Source organism: Crocodylus siamensis, chromosome 3 (assembly GCF_052110815.1).
Source record: "Crocodylus siamensis isolate JL-2025a chromosome 3, ASM5211081v1, whole genome shotgun sequence".
In the NCBI taxonomy this organism is placed as follows: Eukaryota; Metazoa; Chordata; order Crocodylia; family Crocodylidae; genus Crocodylus; species Crocodylus siamensis.
Window position 1 is genome coordinate 164,983,300 of NC_143397.1, and position 17,737 is coordinate 165,001,036.

Genomic DNA, 17,737 nt, shown 5'->3' on the forward strand with positions numbered 1-17,737 from the left:
TACTGTTCCAAACCCTGCTCTGTGCTATCTGGATTTACACAGTTCTACAATACAAAAAAAACAGGGTCACAAAAAATGAAGCTGCTAAACCTGAAATTGGGCTAATTACTCTTCACCCAACAGTTGTCATTCTGCTATTTCACAGTACTTGTACCCTGAACCCCATGTAGTAAAAGTTGTTGCAGTTATCACACAACCTCTGACATCCCTACAACAATCAGTGGGAAATCCATGGAAATCTTTATATAAAAATTCCCTGTAACTTCATAGGTTTGATGAATGATCTTTTTTAATGGGGAACTAAGTGACAAAGCAAAGTACCCACTAAAACTTGAAAAAATACTGTAAGAAATAAACAAAAACCAAACTAACTTTAATGAACTAACTCCACAGGGCAAAAGAGTATTTCCCCATCATGACAATTATTTTCCACTGTGACTAAAAACACTTTAGCTTGATACAGGTGCCCTTTCAGATACCATAGGATTAATCATATAAAAATATTAGTTACTTTTTCTGTCCATGTTCACTAAAGCTTTTATCAGTTTACAGTTCTTATAAAGCATGAGGTTTGTAACTAGGATGGGTGCATTTAAGAGATGTTCTAGGTCAGTGGTTTTTAACCTGCTTTCATTTGTAGACCCCTAAATGATTTAAAATGGAGGTGCCAAAACCTCTGAATTGTGAGTGGGTATTTACATACTTTTGATTGATCAGAGTCATCTTTCACAGACCCCTTAGATATAGTCTGTCAACCCCCAGGGATCCTCCGACCACAGGTTGAAAAACACTGCTCTAGGTAATGTGGCTTTTAATATATGCAAACTACTACCATACTGGTGTTAAAGCTTTAATTTTACATCAAAACAACAGTTTTAGCAGCTGATTAAGAAAAGTTGGGGTCAGGTTTTGTTTTTTTTCCGCAGCGGTATGTAAAAAAAAATGGGCAGGTGTTCCCTCCACAGGGAACTGGCACCAGACCTGGTATTGGCCGGCACTGGGAGGGCCAGAGCCAGCCCTACCACCCTCCCCTTGCTGCCAAAAATGCTGCTACATTTGATCATAGCCAAAAAAATAATTTTTTTTGTAAACTATATTTCTATCTGTCTATCTAGTTATATATAAACATCCTCTGTCATGAACTTTCCATAACACACCTCAAACTGCATTTAGAAACCTGTGCACCCATTACAAAGAATGCACCCACTCCCCCACGCACCCACCCACTGCCCTGCCCTGACCCAATCATGGTTCATTAGTCCAAGCCCCAGTTGGGGTTTACAGTCTCAGTTAATTCACAGTCCTTGTCACTGTCACTTCTGCTGATCCTGTTGTTGTCCTCGCTGTCTCCAGGTCACTTGCATCACTGTCCTCTCCATTTTCCTTTTCCACTTTCCCTCCCCGGGGGTCTTTTAACAGCCTGTTTCACATGTCCCTTTTCCAGGTGTAGTTAGCTGCATTTTCTCCATCCTTTCCCACCAATTTCCGGTAGTAGGACTGGAGTTCACTCAGAAACATTTTAACACAGTCTGTTTCCTTGAGCTCAGTGTGTTGGTGTTGTGTCTTATTGTGTTTTTCTTGTACTGCCCCTTTAAGGTCAAAGCCTGGATGTTCAGCACTTCAGAGTTCACTTTGCTTGTGGCAGTTTTGCAGCACTGGGGACTCCATGTTCTCTGCCAGGAGGAGCCAGAGGCATTCTTGGTTTCTCTCTCTCCACAGGACTGGACTGGATCAGGTCAGAGGCAGAGCAAGTATAAGTTCTGCATGCTGAGGGCCATTGCTAAGATCCACCCTGGATATGATTCTGGAGAATTATGATAAGAAATAACTCTTAGTTCAACCCAGGAGTGTCCAGAGTGTTGTTGCTGAACTCACAACATATCTGTCTGTACAACAGGAAGTTCTTGCATTGCCACAAGGTGCTCCTGATGGAGGACACAAACTAGTCAAATCAGGCTGTCTGGAACCCCTGATGTTTTGTCAGGTGTCCATACAGTGCTGCCCCCCTTGTCATCAGCCTGACTCCTGTCATTTCCTCCAGGAGCCGACTTACCTTTTCCCACACTCCCTTGACATAGGGGCAGAGCCACAGGAGGTGGTTGATCATCTCATTCTCACCTTGGCAACTTTCCCTAGGGCAGCTGGGTCTAGTCTGCCGCCTCGCTCTGTGCTTCCACGCCTTCACTTAGAAGTGCACAGTGAGCTATGAACCTGTTAGGTCTCTGTGGTCTTTACATAGGTCCTTGTGGAAGATCCATGACAAGAAGGTTAGCTCAGCCCATCTGAATAAAATATTGAATGCAGTCCCCCTTACCACCAATTAGTTTTAAAGTCATAGTGAACCACTACATTGCATATATTTTAACTTCCTCTTCACCCCCATAGCTGAGCTGTGCCTTTCTCATTTCCAGTGATTCCTTGCTTCACCAGCCTTAAATGCCTAGCAAACATCACCAAATTGGACCCCAGACAGTTCACCCAGAATCCTTTTGTTGCCCTCTCTTTCAGGCTGTCATACATAATTAGTGCGCCTCTACGCTCTGTAAATTAGAGCTGGGCCAAGTTGCCTTGTTTCTATCGTGCACACAAATTTATCTGCACATACATTTTTAGAGGATCTCAGGATTCATAGTAAGAACACTCAGTTCTAATCATGAGTCGAGGGCTAATTAGCACATGGATCTTTTGGGGTGGGGGGTATCTGCATAGTTTGCACTATATAAGTAGGTGCAAATGTGCTGCTTAAGAAGTATGTTTATGGAGTATCTATGCTAAACTTGTAGCCGTTCCAAAAAAAGGTAAAATGCATCAATTCTGGATGAACGAAGTCTATGGGCACTTTATGCAAATTACTATAGGTATGTTTATTTCAAGGTCAGTGTTTTCAAATTTGCTTATTCACTTCCATGTGCTCAGTGAGAGCAGGGCCTGAGAGTAAGGAGGGAAGGAAGGGGCTACAAACTGAAGAAGCTGAAGGGGTAGACCCCCAGATTTATTTTCCTTGCTGTGTCAATGGGAAGGGATAAATTTAACGCAAACCTCCAATACTTAGATTCTATACCTGGAATATTATAACAATTTTATAATTTTTCCATACATAGAATCTAATTAATGGGGGATCATCTTATATATGACTAAATACAGTATTACCATTACATGGACTGGACTGTCCCATACTGTGATCAAATGGTCTGTCCACCTTTTTTTAATGTTGTGTCTCAGGCCAAATCAGCCAAATCGGTTTCAAATTTAATTGACTAGGCAGAGCTCAGTCATTCAGTTCTGTGTGGTGCTACCACTGGCAAGTATCCTTCCTTCCAGACTCATCAGTCTTGTGTTTCAGATACTCCCAAATCCATGGCAGGCATCCTATGTGTAAGCCCCAAGCGTTGGGGTTCAGATGGATCTTAGCCATGCTTTCTCCTAGCCAAAAGGCCATAGGAGCAAGCTAGAGTGAAAGCCAGGAGCAATCCCCCATCACCATAAAATCTGTTACCGAGATCCTCCCACTGGGAGGTTATAATAGATTATTGTACGGGTGTCTGCCTGCAGTACAATGGATAGGTCTCTACCCTCAACTACATCAAGTCATTCAAAGTCAGGAAAAGGGGGATCTTCCCCTCCAGATATAGGAAAACTACCTGGACCAACACCATCGTCATGGTGCCTCCCCTGGTAGGAGTCTTCAGAACACTGTACCTCTACTTCTACTGAGTTTTCCACTTCTTTGTCATGGTGCTTCAAGTGGACTTTCCTGGTGGTTTTCTTTTACAGAGAGACCTGTGAACAAGATGATACAGTCCCAGGCTAATGCTGTCTTTTGCAAATACTCAATCGATTTAGGGTAACAGAAAGAGAAGTTATTTTTTTCTGGGCTACCCAGTTAATGCAGGGCTTTCTACAGCCTGCTTATTCCTTGTCTCTTCCATTAATGAAACGCAGGACTCTGGAGACCCTCCTAGAGTTCTAGGAAAGGTGGAATGGAGCACTTGAAGCAGCTTGTGGGATTAGAAAGATCTGCAGACAGAGGATCTACACCACATGACCTAAGAGCCTGATTTGGTCCTTCCTTATTAATACTACATGCCACCAGTACATCACATTTAAAAATATCTAACCCTCTGAAATAAAAAAAAATGTTATTTATAATGACATAATAGTCAGACTCTTTAGAATGCTAAGGTACTGGTATTCTCCCTTTCAGTATCTAGATGGCACTACTCACCCTCTTCATGGAGTTCTCATCATATATTTTAATTCTATCTTTCTTTAAAGGGACACACTTTGCATGACAGATATGTTATTTCTTCTGCCTGAGAGATTATAATTTTGTGTAAATTCTTCAGTGCAGAATTTTCATAAAAAAGAAACAAAACAAAGCAATCCTGCTACATCTGAGGCAATGGAAAGGTCCCTTTGAATTACTATCTCTAGCAACACAGTGAGTTAATGGAATCGCAGAATCACAGAAAATTAGGGTTGGAAGGGACCTCAGGAGGGCACCTAGTCCAACCTCCTGCTCAAAGCAGGATCATCCCCAGCTAGATCATTCTGGAAATCTTTGAGAGGAGACTGGATAGTCACCTTGCCGGAATCACTTGACCCCAGTTGTCTTTCCTGCCTGGTGCAGGGAGCTGGACCCAATGATCTTCCAAGGTCCCTTCTAGCCTTACTATCTATAAAAACCTTTTAGGCAGGCATCTCACAAATTAGCACCACACCCTCTCTGAATGCCACTTCAATCTGCTTCCTCTGCTTGATCTGCTGTTCTGTTCCCTGCCTTGCGCTCTCTTCCCCATCTGCTGCTCTGCTTTCTGCCTCCTGCCCTATCTGTTGCCATGCTGCCTGTCCACCCCACCACACAGCCCAAAGTTTAAAACCAACTGTCCAGCAGTGACAGCAGTGTTTCCAACCAGGCAGTCCTGAGGGAGTTGCCTGACTTCGTGGCTCATGGTCATTTACCTGATCCCTTCTCAATTCTTCATTCCACCTGGTGTGAAGGACCCTCTTATTTTTTTTAAGGGTCTTGATGTTTCACCAATTCTCCCAGGCTGCTGCCCCTTGGTTGATTCTGATAATGGAGTTCCTATTTCACAGCCCACCTCTGTTCCCAACTGTTTTTAACTCATGCCAATGAAAGGATGCTCATTACCTTTTTGGCTCCTCTGTGAAACCGAATCCTGGTGCCTCAGGTCCCTACTAGTTTAATAAAACTTCTAGTTTCCAGGAATGGGGGAAAAATGTGTTGTGCTTTATAGGGGATGATGCCCCTCACCCTCTGCATTACTATCAAGCTGTTGAGACCCTCCTCTTCCAGCCTCCCCCTGCAGTCTAGCAGCAGTGGGGGCTGAATGCAGCTCTAGCACCCACACGGTGGGCAGTGATTGTGACGCTACAGGGAGCACATCCCACGCAACATGCACTTCCTTTCAAGTCCTTGCAACAAGGTGCTTAGCAGAATTTGCAGCTTTATTGGAACCTGAGAGGCGACCAGCAGCGCTTCTGCCAGGGGCTCGAGCTGGCAGCCCCTGGGCTGTCAACCCTGCACTGCAGTGCCAGCACCACCACAGCCCCTCCAGTGACTGATACATATCTTCCGGAACTCCTGGCTTCTGACTTGCAGTCACTTCTGCACAATTTTCCTTTACTGTTATAGAGATAGATAGATAGATAGATAGATAGATAGACAGAATGGGAAGATGGTATATATCTAGCTATATATATAGATATACAGATATATAAAATGGTAAAATGGTGCATGCATGTATATGTGGTAAGATGGTATAGTGTCTATATATGTGTGTGAATACACACAGATATATATATAGACATATCTGTCTATACCTTCTATCTGTAACAGCTTACTGTATATACGTGCATGTGTGTACATATACACAGAGGTCACCTGCACTGGGAACGTAGGCAGGGGAGGGGCATAACCTTCTAAGACGCCGACGGAAGGGGGCGGAGCCTCTGTGACGCTCACAGCGTACGCCCCCCCCCGCGCCACTTCCCGAGCCGCGACGGGGGGGGGGGGGTGCTCTTGTTTCCGTGGCAACCAGCGCCAAGGAGGGGGCCTTGTCGTGGAGCGGTCGCCTGTTAATGACGTCACCCTTCTACGTGCAGGCGGGGTGGCGCTTAGTTGACCTCTGTGCCTGCCTGTCCCAAGCACGCGGGAAAGCAGGCGCCGCGCGGGGCAGCTGGGCCCGGGGTCCTTATGGCGACCGGTAGCACCAAGGAAACGGTTTGAAAACGAGGGTCTGCGCACGGTTTTTCGCTTACCTCGGTCACCTGCTCGTTGCTGGGGAGACTGCCCCGCCCCGCCTCGTCTATCAATGGCGGTACCCGCGGTGCACAAGTGTCTGCAAGTGAGTGGGGGCGGGGCCCTGTGGGTGGGAAACGGGCGCAATCGCCCCTCCCGAGGATTGGCCAGTCACCAGTTACGTCACGGCGGCCCTCAGTGGATTTACCCCGGCCCACCTTGCCTGCGGGACCGTGGTAGCTGCAGGCTCAACTCGTGCTGCGGCCCGTGGGTCAGGGGGTGTGGCACGGGGCTGCACACAGCAGCTTGTGCCTTTGGCAAAATCAGCCTCTAGCAGGAGTGCGCCGGGATCATGTGCCTGGTGTGCGGGCATCACGCCCATGCTTCCCCAGTGGAAGCGAGGGGTGGCCCTTCCTGCAGGTTGTGGCTGAGTCTCCAGATCCCCTGTTTGCTGGTGCATCCTTTGTAGGTGTTGTGAGGAGATGAGCTACGAACACAAGCTCAGGCTTGATTTCCCCCCCCCCTCCTCCCCTCCCACTGCCTGGCTCTTCTGCCAGGACTGTTGTACATACACTAATATTTGAACTTGGGTGCCACTGGGCTCACAGGCAGGGCCGGACAGGCATGGGTGAACCGGGTGGCTGCCTGCGGCCTGGATAGAAAGGGGGCCTGAAAATAGTAATTTTTTTATTATTATTATTATCATCTGGCTGAGGGTGGCCTGATACTAAAAGTTGGCCTGGGGCCACCAGGAGTCTAGGTACAGTGCTGCTCACAAATGTTAGGGAGAGGTGCCGCCAGTCCAAAAAGGTTGGGAATTGCTGGTCTAAGGAGAGGTGCCTTCAGTCAAGAAGGACTGAAAACCACTGATGTGGAAGATAATATGCTTATAGTTTTTCCACCGGTGTCTCCTGGCTCTTATATGAGTGGATGATTATGATCATTGTAAATCATAATTGTAATGACAGTAGTGAGGTTGTAGTATTTATTATGATCTATTACTAGTGATTCCACAACCTTTTGGTGGCATTTCCTCCACCAGGGTTGAGACTAGTATCCCCCTCTAAATTGTTTTTGTGCCCAAAGCAATTGGCATCCTAGAGATTGCCATGTTATGCCCAGCACTATGTGTTGACAGTCTCAGGTAGTACTGTCTACTGTAAATTACAGTAATAATTTACCCGACCCAAGCTGACCTTCACGAGTGATAAGTGTAGGAAGGACTGTCATTCAAGAATTGGGCTCTACAGCCACAGTCATAGATGTTCAACCAACTGATGCCTCACCATGCATATCTGTTGTCTTGTAAGACAAACATATGCCTCTTATTAGGGTTTATTTTCTTGCTCTCCTCATCTCTGGCTTGTTTCCAGCTTCCAAAGTTGGTGGCTTCCTGAATTGAAGAGGCCCATCTACCTCACTACAACAGAGGCTCTGGCTGGGGGGGAGGCCCAGGGACTGTTGGGCGTCTTCCATTCCCTCATCCATTCATGTCTCCAGGGATAGTTTCAGTGTGTCCACTGCCTCCTTGGACTCGTTCAAGGGTTACTGGGCATTGGGTGGTGGGCTCTGCTTGCTTTCCTCTTCTGGAGCATGCATTAATGAATTTGGCCCACACTCCCACCCCTGTTTTAACTTTCGTTATCTCCCAGAATCTGCTGGTGTGTTCTTAGTGGCCTTGTGGCCTGAGGGAGGCTTACAGATTTTGTGGTGGGCTTAGTTCACTGACAATCAGTACAGCAAATAGGCTGACTAGAAGAGAAAATGTATGGTGTTATGTCTGTCATACAGGCCTGATGTCAAGTTTGTTACCATTTGGGTAGCAATGCAAGAAACAAGCTGCATTGAACTTAGTTTTTTGTTTTTAAAATGTGTGATGTCTCTGAACACTTATGTGGTGTTTAATTTAATTTGTTTGAGGAATCGAAGTACAGTGGCAATACTTGTATGTAAATTTACTCAACAGAAGTGTTTACAGGAGTAAATCTAATGTCTCCTGTATTTAATGTTAGCCTAAGCAAAAGACTTAACTTTAAAATTTTGGGAACATATGATTGGGTCAAATGAATTGCACGTGAATCACATATAATAGTATTGTAGTATTCTGCAGGAAGTAATGTAAATCTATATGATAATTTTAATTTGGCAGACCTTCATTGGGACTGATTAAGCATAAGAGTATCTTTATGCCTTTTGGCAGAGCTGGGCTCTAGATTTGGCAGCATAGCTCAACAGCATGTGTGCTTTGTTCCTACCCTGTTGTTTTATATACAAATACATTTAACCTGCTGCCAAACTAAGAGCAACTGGATATGTTTACATGAGACGGCTTAATGCACAGTGGACTGTTCTACTGCACATTAGTGCATCATTGCAAAAACTGTGCTAACATGCTAATGCGCAGTAGGATTAGTCTACAGCATATTAAGCTTCACAAAGAAAAGTTTGCCCTTGCTACTGTGCATTAGTGCAGCTACTGTGCCTTTATCTAGTACCTCATATTAGAGGTACTAAACGTAATATGCAGTAACAAAGGTGCATTAATGAATGTGTAGATGCACCCACTGATACTGGTTCACTGATCTGTACAGAAGAGAGTACCTTTTGGTATGTGTCTCAAGGCATTTGTGTTTAGGTTTACACAAATATTATGAAACCAACAGCTTTTCCAGGTGTCTTGCTTTATATATGTGAATAACCAAAGATAAGTGTATTAGTCTTTATGAAGAGAAATGTTAGCCCATGCTAATGCAGTATCTTAAACATTCTATTTGGTGAAATATCTCTTTCTTACTTTCCAGCTCAGTGATGAAAATGAACAACTACTTAAGAAGCTGAAAAAGCTGCACAGGAAAAATAAACAGCTAGAAAGTGATTTGGCTCAGATTCAGGAGAAATTACATCTGCAGCAGTTAATGCATGACTATGTCACAAGCAGAGAGTAAGACCGATTAGTTTAAAACAGAAAGTAATGGGTTCAAATCTCAAATTGAGACTGCTTGTAGTAGGGGTGACAGTGCCATGCAGTACTTTGCCTTAGGATAAAGGTCTTGAGACCTGTGATAAAACTAACCCTTTGCCCTGGACCAAAGTTGTATTTCAAGCAAAACAAGTCTATATGCTGGTGACTTGTGCTTTTGCTTACTTAGTGGGTGTTCTACCTAGGGTTTGACTTGGTCTAAAATGCTTTAGAGTATCTTGATAATGAATAATAAATAATGTATAAGAGACCAAAATGTGGCATATTTGAAAGCATTAATGCTACTTAAAGTGTTTTGAAATGTAGACTTCAGAAGAGACTTTTTTCCCTTCTCTTTATTTTGAAAAGGACCCAGACAGCTTTCCACACATCTTTGTACAGAACGTGTAGCAAGACTTTTCATGCTGAATGAAAAATATGGACAAGTTACTACTTTATTTATCTGCAGCCATTCTGACACAGCTCTTTACTGTTCTGAAAGCTGTTTACATTGGTTTACATTAAGCTGTGGTATTTATTTCAATTAAGTGTTCAGGTTCAAACAGAAGCCTACTTATGGCATACGATGAGTGGCATTCCCAAAAAGGAACTCAGACGGGCAGGGGAAAGTGCTAGGTAAGTTATTTTGGTAAATCTCTCTGAGAGTTAGTGGAGTGTGTTCCTTCTTGCTAGAACTAGCTTAGTTTAAGGTAGAGGGGTTGTGATTTACCTCTTTCAGGTAGGATATACTGTATTTTCTCACATGCAACATGCACCTTTCCCTCAAAAATCAGCTCTCCAAAACAGGGGTGGATGTTTTAAGTGGGGAAGCTGTTCTCTTCACTAGAAAAAAGGCTAGCCTATATGTGCTGTGCAGCTGCCAAGATAGTGGAGTCCTTGTTAAACTAGTCAGTTCATTGACATTTGTGAATTATGGAGGTTGCAGACTCTCATAACTAGCTTTTGCTGTACTTGGTGTGTATTTAAAGAGTCTTTCTATCTTATACTGGCATGTCTGTGCTGCTCACTGTAGTATAAAATTACCTGAATTAGCTTGCTAAAAGCTAACTTGGATGCTGGAAGCAGTCTACCTATTGCAATGCAGGGAGAAGCAGAGTAGATTAATTTGCATGGAGATCTGTGTTGTGGCTAGACTGCTTCCTGCATTTGAGCTAGCTGAGGTCTTTTTATACCATACCGCGTTCTGCAGTGTAGACACATATCCATTGTATATCTAGACTTCTTTGCTTGTACAGTATAGTCACATTATTAAATTCATCAGTACTTTTCATGAATATGGTAGTTTATCAGCTGTCAGTTGCAGAATAGGAGTCTTGTAGCGGTTTTCAGTCAAATCAGAGACTCAGGTGTTTACATCTTGTGGAACAGTCATTGTCAATAATCTGAAAAGTTACCAATGCTTTGCCTAAGCGATAAAAGATTTCAAAGTTTATTAATATCAAAGAGATTCTTTTTAAATAAGAACATTCCTTTCACTGATTCAGAGATTCATAGATTGGAAGGGGCTGGAAGGGACCTTGGAGATTGTTGGGTCCCCCCCCCCCCAGCTCTAGACAGGAAGACAACTGGGGTTAGGTGACCCCAATGAGGTGACTATCTAGTTTCCTCTTGAAAACCTCCAGGGTACATGACTGCATCACCTCTGGAGGGAATTTATTCCACATAAACTCCCTGACTTGTATGGATCAGTTTTATATATTGTAGTTAAGGCTCTTGGTAATAAATGGCTTGCTTACTCAGCACTTAAATGAACCTGTTGGGTTTTTTTTAACTGTTTCTAACTCATCCTTTTGAATAATAGTTCATTGTTATCCTCATTACAGAAGTATCTATGTGTATAGTACTTATCCTTCTGTTGCCTTATTGCACTTATCTGGTTAGGTGAAATGACCACATGTATGTGTTGTATTTCATTTTGATTTATAAGCAAATGGTCAAAAATAAAATCATAACTCACACTTAATGTTTACCATTTTATCTTTTTAACTTTAGGTAATTAACTATCTCTGAAAAGTTTTATTTGATTTATTAAAATGTTGGTCAAGTACCTCCCTCATTATGTATCTTGACCTAAATAAAAGTTTTATTTTTAAGAAAACCTTAAAAAAAAGTCTTGGGTACAACCTCTTAGGAACATTGTGGTTTTACCCAAGTGTACCTTTCAGAGAAGGAAGGGTTCTCTTTATAACTGGTCACATTTTATGGTCACTAAAACACCATTCCAAAGTCTGAAGAAGTCTGTGGATTAGATACTAATCCATGAAGATAGTGCACCTATTAACTAAGAGTTTGTAGGATGACATTTAAATGATGACTCTTCTTACCTTGTAAGAGACAGTTTGTTTAAGTATCTACTGTACATGTATTTAAACATTTTTTTTCTACCTAAATGGTTTTGTTTTTTTAACTTTCTATAAAGGATATATGTTACTCACTTTATTACACACAATTATGAGGATTCTGAAGAATTATTGACCATCTCAGGTTTATCATGCAGAAAAATAACTATGCATGTTCATTTTGTATAGTTCTTAGTAACTTGTGGTCCTGCTATTCAGGGCTAGTGCTATGAAATATAGCTACAGTCCAAAGCTGAAATGTAACTAATAGTAAGCAGGCCTTTATTTTTAAAGGATGTTAGTCATTAAAGAGTAGGATGGTAGTCTTAATTGTTTAACTAGCAATTCACATACTTCTGTTCTCAGACTACTTCAGATGTATGATAGTCTACAGAAGCATTATGATAAAGAAATAAAAATAAACCAGGAACAAAGTGAAACAATTAGAAATCTCACAGTAAGTATGACAACTTTCAGATTTACGTCAAATAATTTATGTTGGTTATTATGCAGTAAACTAGGAAAACTAAAAACTTGCCTAATTTTGGCATAAACAGCTTTATATTCTGATAGATCAGCAGCATGGAACTCATTGTTTTCAAAGTAGAGTATGTTGTCTGGTTTACAGTAGCCACAAAATATATATATTTTTTTGGGAGAGATGATTTGGTATCCTTTATTAGCATATATTTTTGCAGAAAAGTTATAAACACAAACAAATTAATTTTAAAATTATTTATCTTTTCTTCAAACTGTTGCTTTAAAAAACCTATTTTACATCACTTTGGGATCATTACATTTGAACTCAAAATGCAGGTTTGACTGTATTAAGTTGAAACGTATTTGCTTTTTGTACACGACTTCTTAATTTTCTAGTTTTTTAACAGGTTAAAATTAATGAGCTAGAACAACAACTTCAAGGGCAAAAACAAAGAATTGAGCAGCTAGCATTTAAAAAGATCTCTAAAAAAGATAGCAGTATTTCTGGAAAAAGGACCGCAACTGCAGAGGGAGAAGTGACATCTTGTAGATGCATATGCAAAAAGATGGGAGGTTGTTCCTGCAAATACATAGGTAATAATTATTTTTTTATGATTGGGTTTTTTTGAGTAGAGCCAGACTTTAAAGTGAGGTGTATAGGGAGGTGCATATGCCCAATCTACTGTGACCTCAAGATTTTTGTCAAAATCCAAGACCACGCTGTGATTCTAAAGAAAATCCTTACCCGCTAATAGTTAACCTGGTACATCATCTGACCCTTTTCCTCTCCCCTTCTACCCTCTGCCAAAGTCTTTCAATTGCATATGTAGGTTTTTTTTTGTTTTAGGATCAAATAGTAACAAACAGTTTTCAGAATTGACTTGTGTAAAACTTACATATATAAAATCTGACTGGTGAGTTCTTATGATTTCTCATGGTGCTTGAAAGATATGGGACCAATTTTTAAAAGCAAATCATTTAAACCTTTTTAAAATACTGAGCCATAATTTTCTTGAAGTAATACCAAATGCTGGAAACTCTAGGTATAATATAACTTGGATGCATAAGAGGATGACTGTAATAATTAAAATATGAATTTTTAAATTTGAATATAGATATTTTACTATTTGAAATTCAGAAGCTGAAGAAAGAAAATGAAAAGTTGTCTACAGAAAGGAGAATGCTCAGAAATGAATTAGCTGGGCTAGACAAGGTAACTTGCTTGAATAAACTTCAGAAGATAAATATTCCCAGTGTGAGTTGAAATTTAGCTGTAGGTTTAACATGTGGCATTGTGAAAACACATTTCTCTGTGTAGTCGCCTGATAGCATTTCAAAAAAGGAATACAGATCAACAACCCTTGAAAACATGCTTGTTCAATGTAGTATTCAGGTGCATGTTTTCTTTATGATCTTGGTAAGAGGAGAATTATTTTTGCTATGGTTTATCCAAGTTACTTCTGGAGCAGGACTTTCTGGCTGCCTTTTTTGCTTGGGCATATGTATTTGAGGCACTGGATGTTAATGTGAAGAGTTACTGTTTCTGGATATGGACAGTACAAGTTAAAAGGCTAACTCTGTCCAGCTGAGTCAGCTAGCTGTATGTATGTGTACATTACTTTTTCTGAAAACAAAAAGCATTTGCTTTTTACCCTTTTTGTTTTGTTATTCATTTTTATTTTAATTAGTACAGCTGGGTTCTTTCATTGGGAGGACAGGTTTTATTTCAGTGCTGTGGAACTGAGATGCTTGTACAGTACTCTCTTTGTATGACATTCAAGGGGATTGGGCTCACAGTTAATTGTAGTGTTTTTCATAATCAGAGGAAAACAAGGGTGGAAGGGACCTTGGGAAGTCATTTTAGTCTGGCACTCACAATGTTTTCTGGCGGCGGGCTGGGATTTCTCAGCTCTGGTCCAAGACTGGCCAGTGCCAAGATCTGTCTGCTGCATCTGCCTGCTGCCTGGCCATAGCACAACACAAGCAAGGCTCCCCACTGCCCGGCAATAGCACAGTGGCACAAGGTGAGCAAATCCTGTCACCTCTGAAGCCATCCTGGTTCCGTGAGTCAGATCTGATGGCTCTGTGGGCATAGGTTGCTGACCGTGATCTAGTCCAACCCTCTGCTCATGGCAGTCTTCCCTATCTAAACTTGAGGAGCTGGGTGATGTTGATGCCCCTGGTCTAACCTGTTCTTGGTGCATGAGCAGCTCTCGTACAACTACCAAGCACAGTGGCCATAAACAACAAGAAGACCCTAAACTGCTGCAAATAAAGCAGGGTGATGAGGACACTGTCAATGTCCTGCTGAGGCAAGGACAGAAAGTAGTTTGTTAAAATGCACTTGAGAGAATATTGTTCCCTCTGTTCAGACAACAGTCCTAATAATTGTTGTCATGAGAGTTGTGGGAGAACAAGCTACAGAGCGATTAAAGTCTTTTGCTTGTTTCCTGTATACTTGAATGTTTCCTCTAAGAGCATACGTGTCCTCTGCTCTAACTTTAAACATGTTTAATTTGATAGCATTACAGGTGCAGCAGGAAGTGGTGCTGATGATTCTTTAGGTCCCAGTCTTGTCTGTAGAACTGTCTCTGGAGCAGTATGAGCCCAAGCCTGATGTTTTATTTAGGAACAGGGTTATTCTCAGGTTGAAGGTGCTGTCCTGTGCAAATCTGAAGTCATGGCTACTGGTCACTACATTTTATTATAGATGATTTATTTAGTACCACAATATATGTGTGGCATTTTACAAAATGGACAGGTTCCCTGCTACAGAGCACTTGCAACCAGGGTTAAACCAGAGGAGGATGGAAAATGCAAGAAGAGAATGGAGGCATCTGTAGCATATGCCACTCTTGCAAGAAGTTTCTTTATTACATTTTTATTGCAGAATTTTGAGGTGTACTCATTTCATTACTGGGTAATTACATTCCACTTATTGTTCCAGTAATTCCTCTGTAACTGAATTTGGAAGGTGGCATTCATTTTGTCTTAACCACTGCAAGATTATCTGGATTCCTTCACTGCGAAATTCCTCATTCTTACCTTTTATCCTTTTCTTCACTGTTACATCTCCATTCTTTCTGGACTTCCTATCAGTTCTCAGCTGTCTGGTATGTTGAATTTTGCTTTCTAGTTTTTAAGGGCTCAGAGAAATGTACCTAAATTTGAAGTTGTTTGCTTTGGATTTGTTTCAGGGTCCTAATGAAACCTCTCAGGTTATAAAATGTCTTCAACAATTGTTCCAGCTGTCCTTTCAGACTTTGCTTTCTAAATTGCTTGTTTGTTTGTCTGACACTAACTGTTCTGTGGTCCTCCATGGAGTTGGGTTTGTGTGACAACTTTTCCATGTCATGTTAGCAACTGCTTTTTTGTATTTTTCTGCCATGCTGTCTTTAGCTTCTTTTTTAATTTCTGTCTGCTAGTGTTATTTATAGTTCTTTCTCTTACTGTATGCAAATCTTGAAAAATATCTTGCAGACAGTTTGTATGATAGATGCTCTTCAAAATAAAGTTGTAAACTGTTGTGTAGTGTGGCTAATTGCTACATTTCACTCCATCTGGCCCTGCATATCAGTAGTGGCAAAAGTCATTCCTGTGTATGTAACTTGCAAAGCACTCTGGGCAGGTGCTCAAAGAGGGGAATGATTTGAGGCGTGGCTATAATCTCCCAATTACTATTGGGAAATGTTTCTCAAGAACAAAGGATGGATGCCAATTATTTCTTTTTCTTTTTTTTTGTTTTGTTTAGGAGTTTTTTGATGAGATAGAAGATTTAAAGCATGCTCTGCAAGAATCAGTTAAACTGAATAATCAGTATGAAAAGTGCTTGAAACGAATCAGTGCAACATATGGACTTGCTTTTACTTCATATTCTGTAACGTAGTTAATTGCTATAACTTAATAGCAATTAAACACCCTGTTTAGATTGTTACATTTAATGTTTAGTTCCCTCTGCAAAACAAACCAAACTCGTAGCATACAACTTTCATAAAATAATCATGACTTTGAATTCAAGATACTTTAATGCTTTCATATTTTGGATAATGACCTTATGTCTTTTGGCATAGTTTTAAAATAAAACTTGTCCTTTGTAAATGTTATTGTGTGTTAGAAATTCAGTGGTGTTATTTTTTGTTCCATATGCATGCTGCAGGAATATTTCTGTACACTTCGTAACAAGTTTTTTATAAATCTTATTATATACATTCCACGGGGAAAATGGTGCCTTGTGCTGAGCTTGAACTGCAAAATCAGGTGGCAGCTGCTCTGAATTCAGTATGTCCATATCTGTTAATTTTACATTCCCTAAAGGCAAATAAAGTGCTTCACACCAGAGAGGAAAAAAGGAGGCTTGTAGGATGAGGAAGATTAGATGGAGGGCATGGAGAAATGGAGGATGGTTACTGCAACATGATCATGGGCTTTCTCTATTTATTACTTTTTAATGGTTCAACTTCCAAGTGCATATATAGCTTTGAAAAATTTAGATTCTATAATAGTGAATGTTGCCACATAGATGTAGCTTTCAGAGGGATCTGAATGAGCAAAAAGGAATGGCCTTGTGAACCAGTATGGAGATAACATCATATGTGGTAGGTTGCCCTCTATAACAGAGGTGGGCAACCTTTTCTGGCAGCGGGCTGGAAGGACCCACTCTGCAAAAGGCACACCAAGTGTTGCTGAAGTCCCATTTCTGCAGGCCAGGTCCAAAGTTTCTACAGACAGGACCTACTGCCCACTGCCTGCGGGTTGCTGAACTCTGCTCTAGAAGATAAGTTGTGGAAATGTATTAGAAGCAGCACCATGTGGTAGTGTAAAGGGATTTGGTAGGAGATACAGCAATGCTAGACATCCTTGAGATAAACATCCTGGACTGTCGTGGCTACAACATAACATGGTGGAGGAAGACACTTAAAGTTGGTTTATTGGAGGAGGGAAACGATGAGGGGTTAAAAATGTGCAATGTCGGCTAGCAAGGCGAAAGTAACAGTAAGTAAGAGTTGATTGGGACATTTGAAAAGGCTTCAGCTGTTTGGAGTAGAAGGAAGGCTCTGCTCTACAAAATGCTGAAAGAAAACTGGACTTAAAACGTGGCTTGCATGCAAAGTGAAAATGAAACGGAGGAATCAAAGACCCCTGGTTTTAGGTATGGGAGATTAAGATAGAGGACTCAAAGTGACCAGTAACTCTGATTTGACAGTGTGGGCTCTAGAAGATGGTAGTGGTGTCAAAAGAAACAAAAAAGGGAAAACAGAGACTCTTTAAAGAAATAAGCTCATTTTTACCTGTGTTGTGCTGATAAAAATACAGAATGCAACTCTGTAGAAGTCTGCATTTCCAAAGCACTGCTGTCACAACGGCGCAGACTTGACATCACTGGGTTGGCATTACTTTGCATACGCTGAGTTTATTTATGTCCTGATGCCTCTCTCTGTTAAGTCAGTATGAACTGCCACTGACTCGATAGGAACAGAATAGGACATTTTCATCTTTTATGACCTAAGTTTTTTCAGTTGTGTTATGTAAGTTCTAAGGTTAAAAAAATCCTTTATAACTTTAGGGCAAAGTTCTAAATGAAACAGTTACGATGGGACTTCTAACAGCTGTATAGTTGTCCCGCAGTATATTTCAACATGGCTAAATCATGCAGCAAAGCTAGGATTCATGTGTTAA

The 17,737-nt window shown here is 41.2% G+C and overlaps 1 protein-coding gene and 1 long non-coding RNA gene across 3 annotated transcripts; one reads left to right on the top strand and one right to left on the bottom strand.

The window, feature by feature from the left end:
- Positions 1 to 1,671: 1,671 nt before the first annotated feature.
- LOC149869073 (uncharacterized) lies at positions 1,672 to 9,057 on the bottom strand. Its single transcript, XR_016441381.1, has 3 exons — positions 6,283 to 9,057; positions 3,642 to 3,780; positions 1,672 to 1,804 (listed from the first exon to the last, which is right to left on the bottom strand). It is a non-coding gene; the product is annotated as an uncharacterized LOC149869073 (long non-coding RNA).
- Positions 5,166 to 16,164, top strand: LOC149869074 (uncharacterized). 2 transcript variants are annotated; one of them, XM_090039663.1, is made up of 7 exons: positions 5,166 to 6,368; positions 9,064 to 9,203; positions 9,771 to 9,857; positions 11,948 to 12,038; positions 12,469 to 12,655; positions 13,177 to 13,274; positions 15,009 to 15,803. In XM_090039663.1, exons 1-7 carry the CDS (start codon positions 6,336 to 6,338, stop codon positions 15,009 to 15,011), a joined length of 639 nt encoding a protein of 212 aa, XP_089895789.1. In that variant the 5' UTR covers positions 5,166 to 6,335; the 3' UTR covers positions 15,012 to 15,803. The 2 variants fall into 2 exon arrangements, with proteins under 2 accessions (XP_089895789.1, XP_089895788.1); XM_090039662.1 differs by lacking the exon at positions 15,009 to 15,803 and adding an exon at positions 15,813 to 16,164 and having other exon boundaries at positions 5,169 to 6,368.
- The last annotated feature ends 1,573 nt before the right edge of the window (positions 16,165 to 17,737 follow it).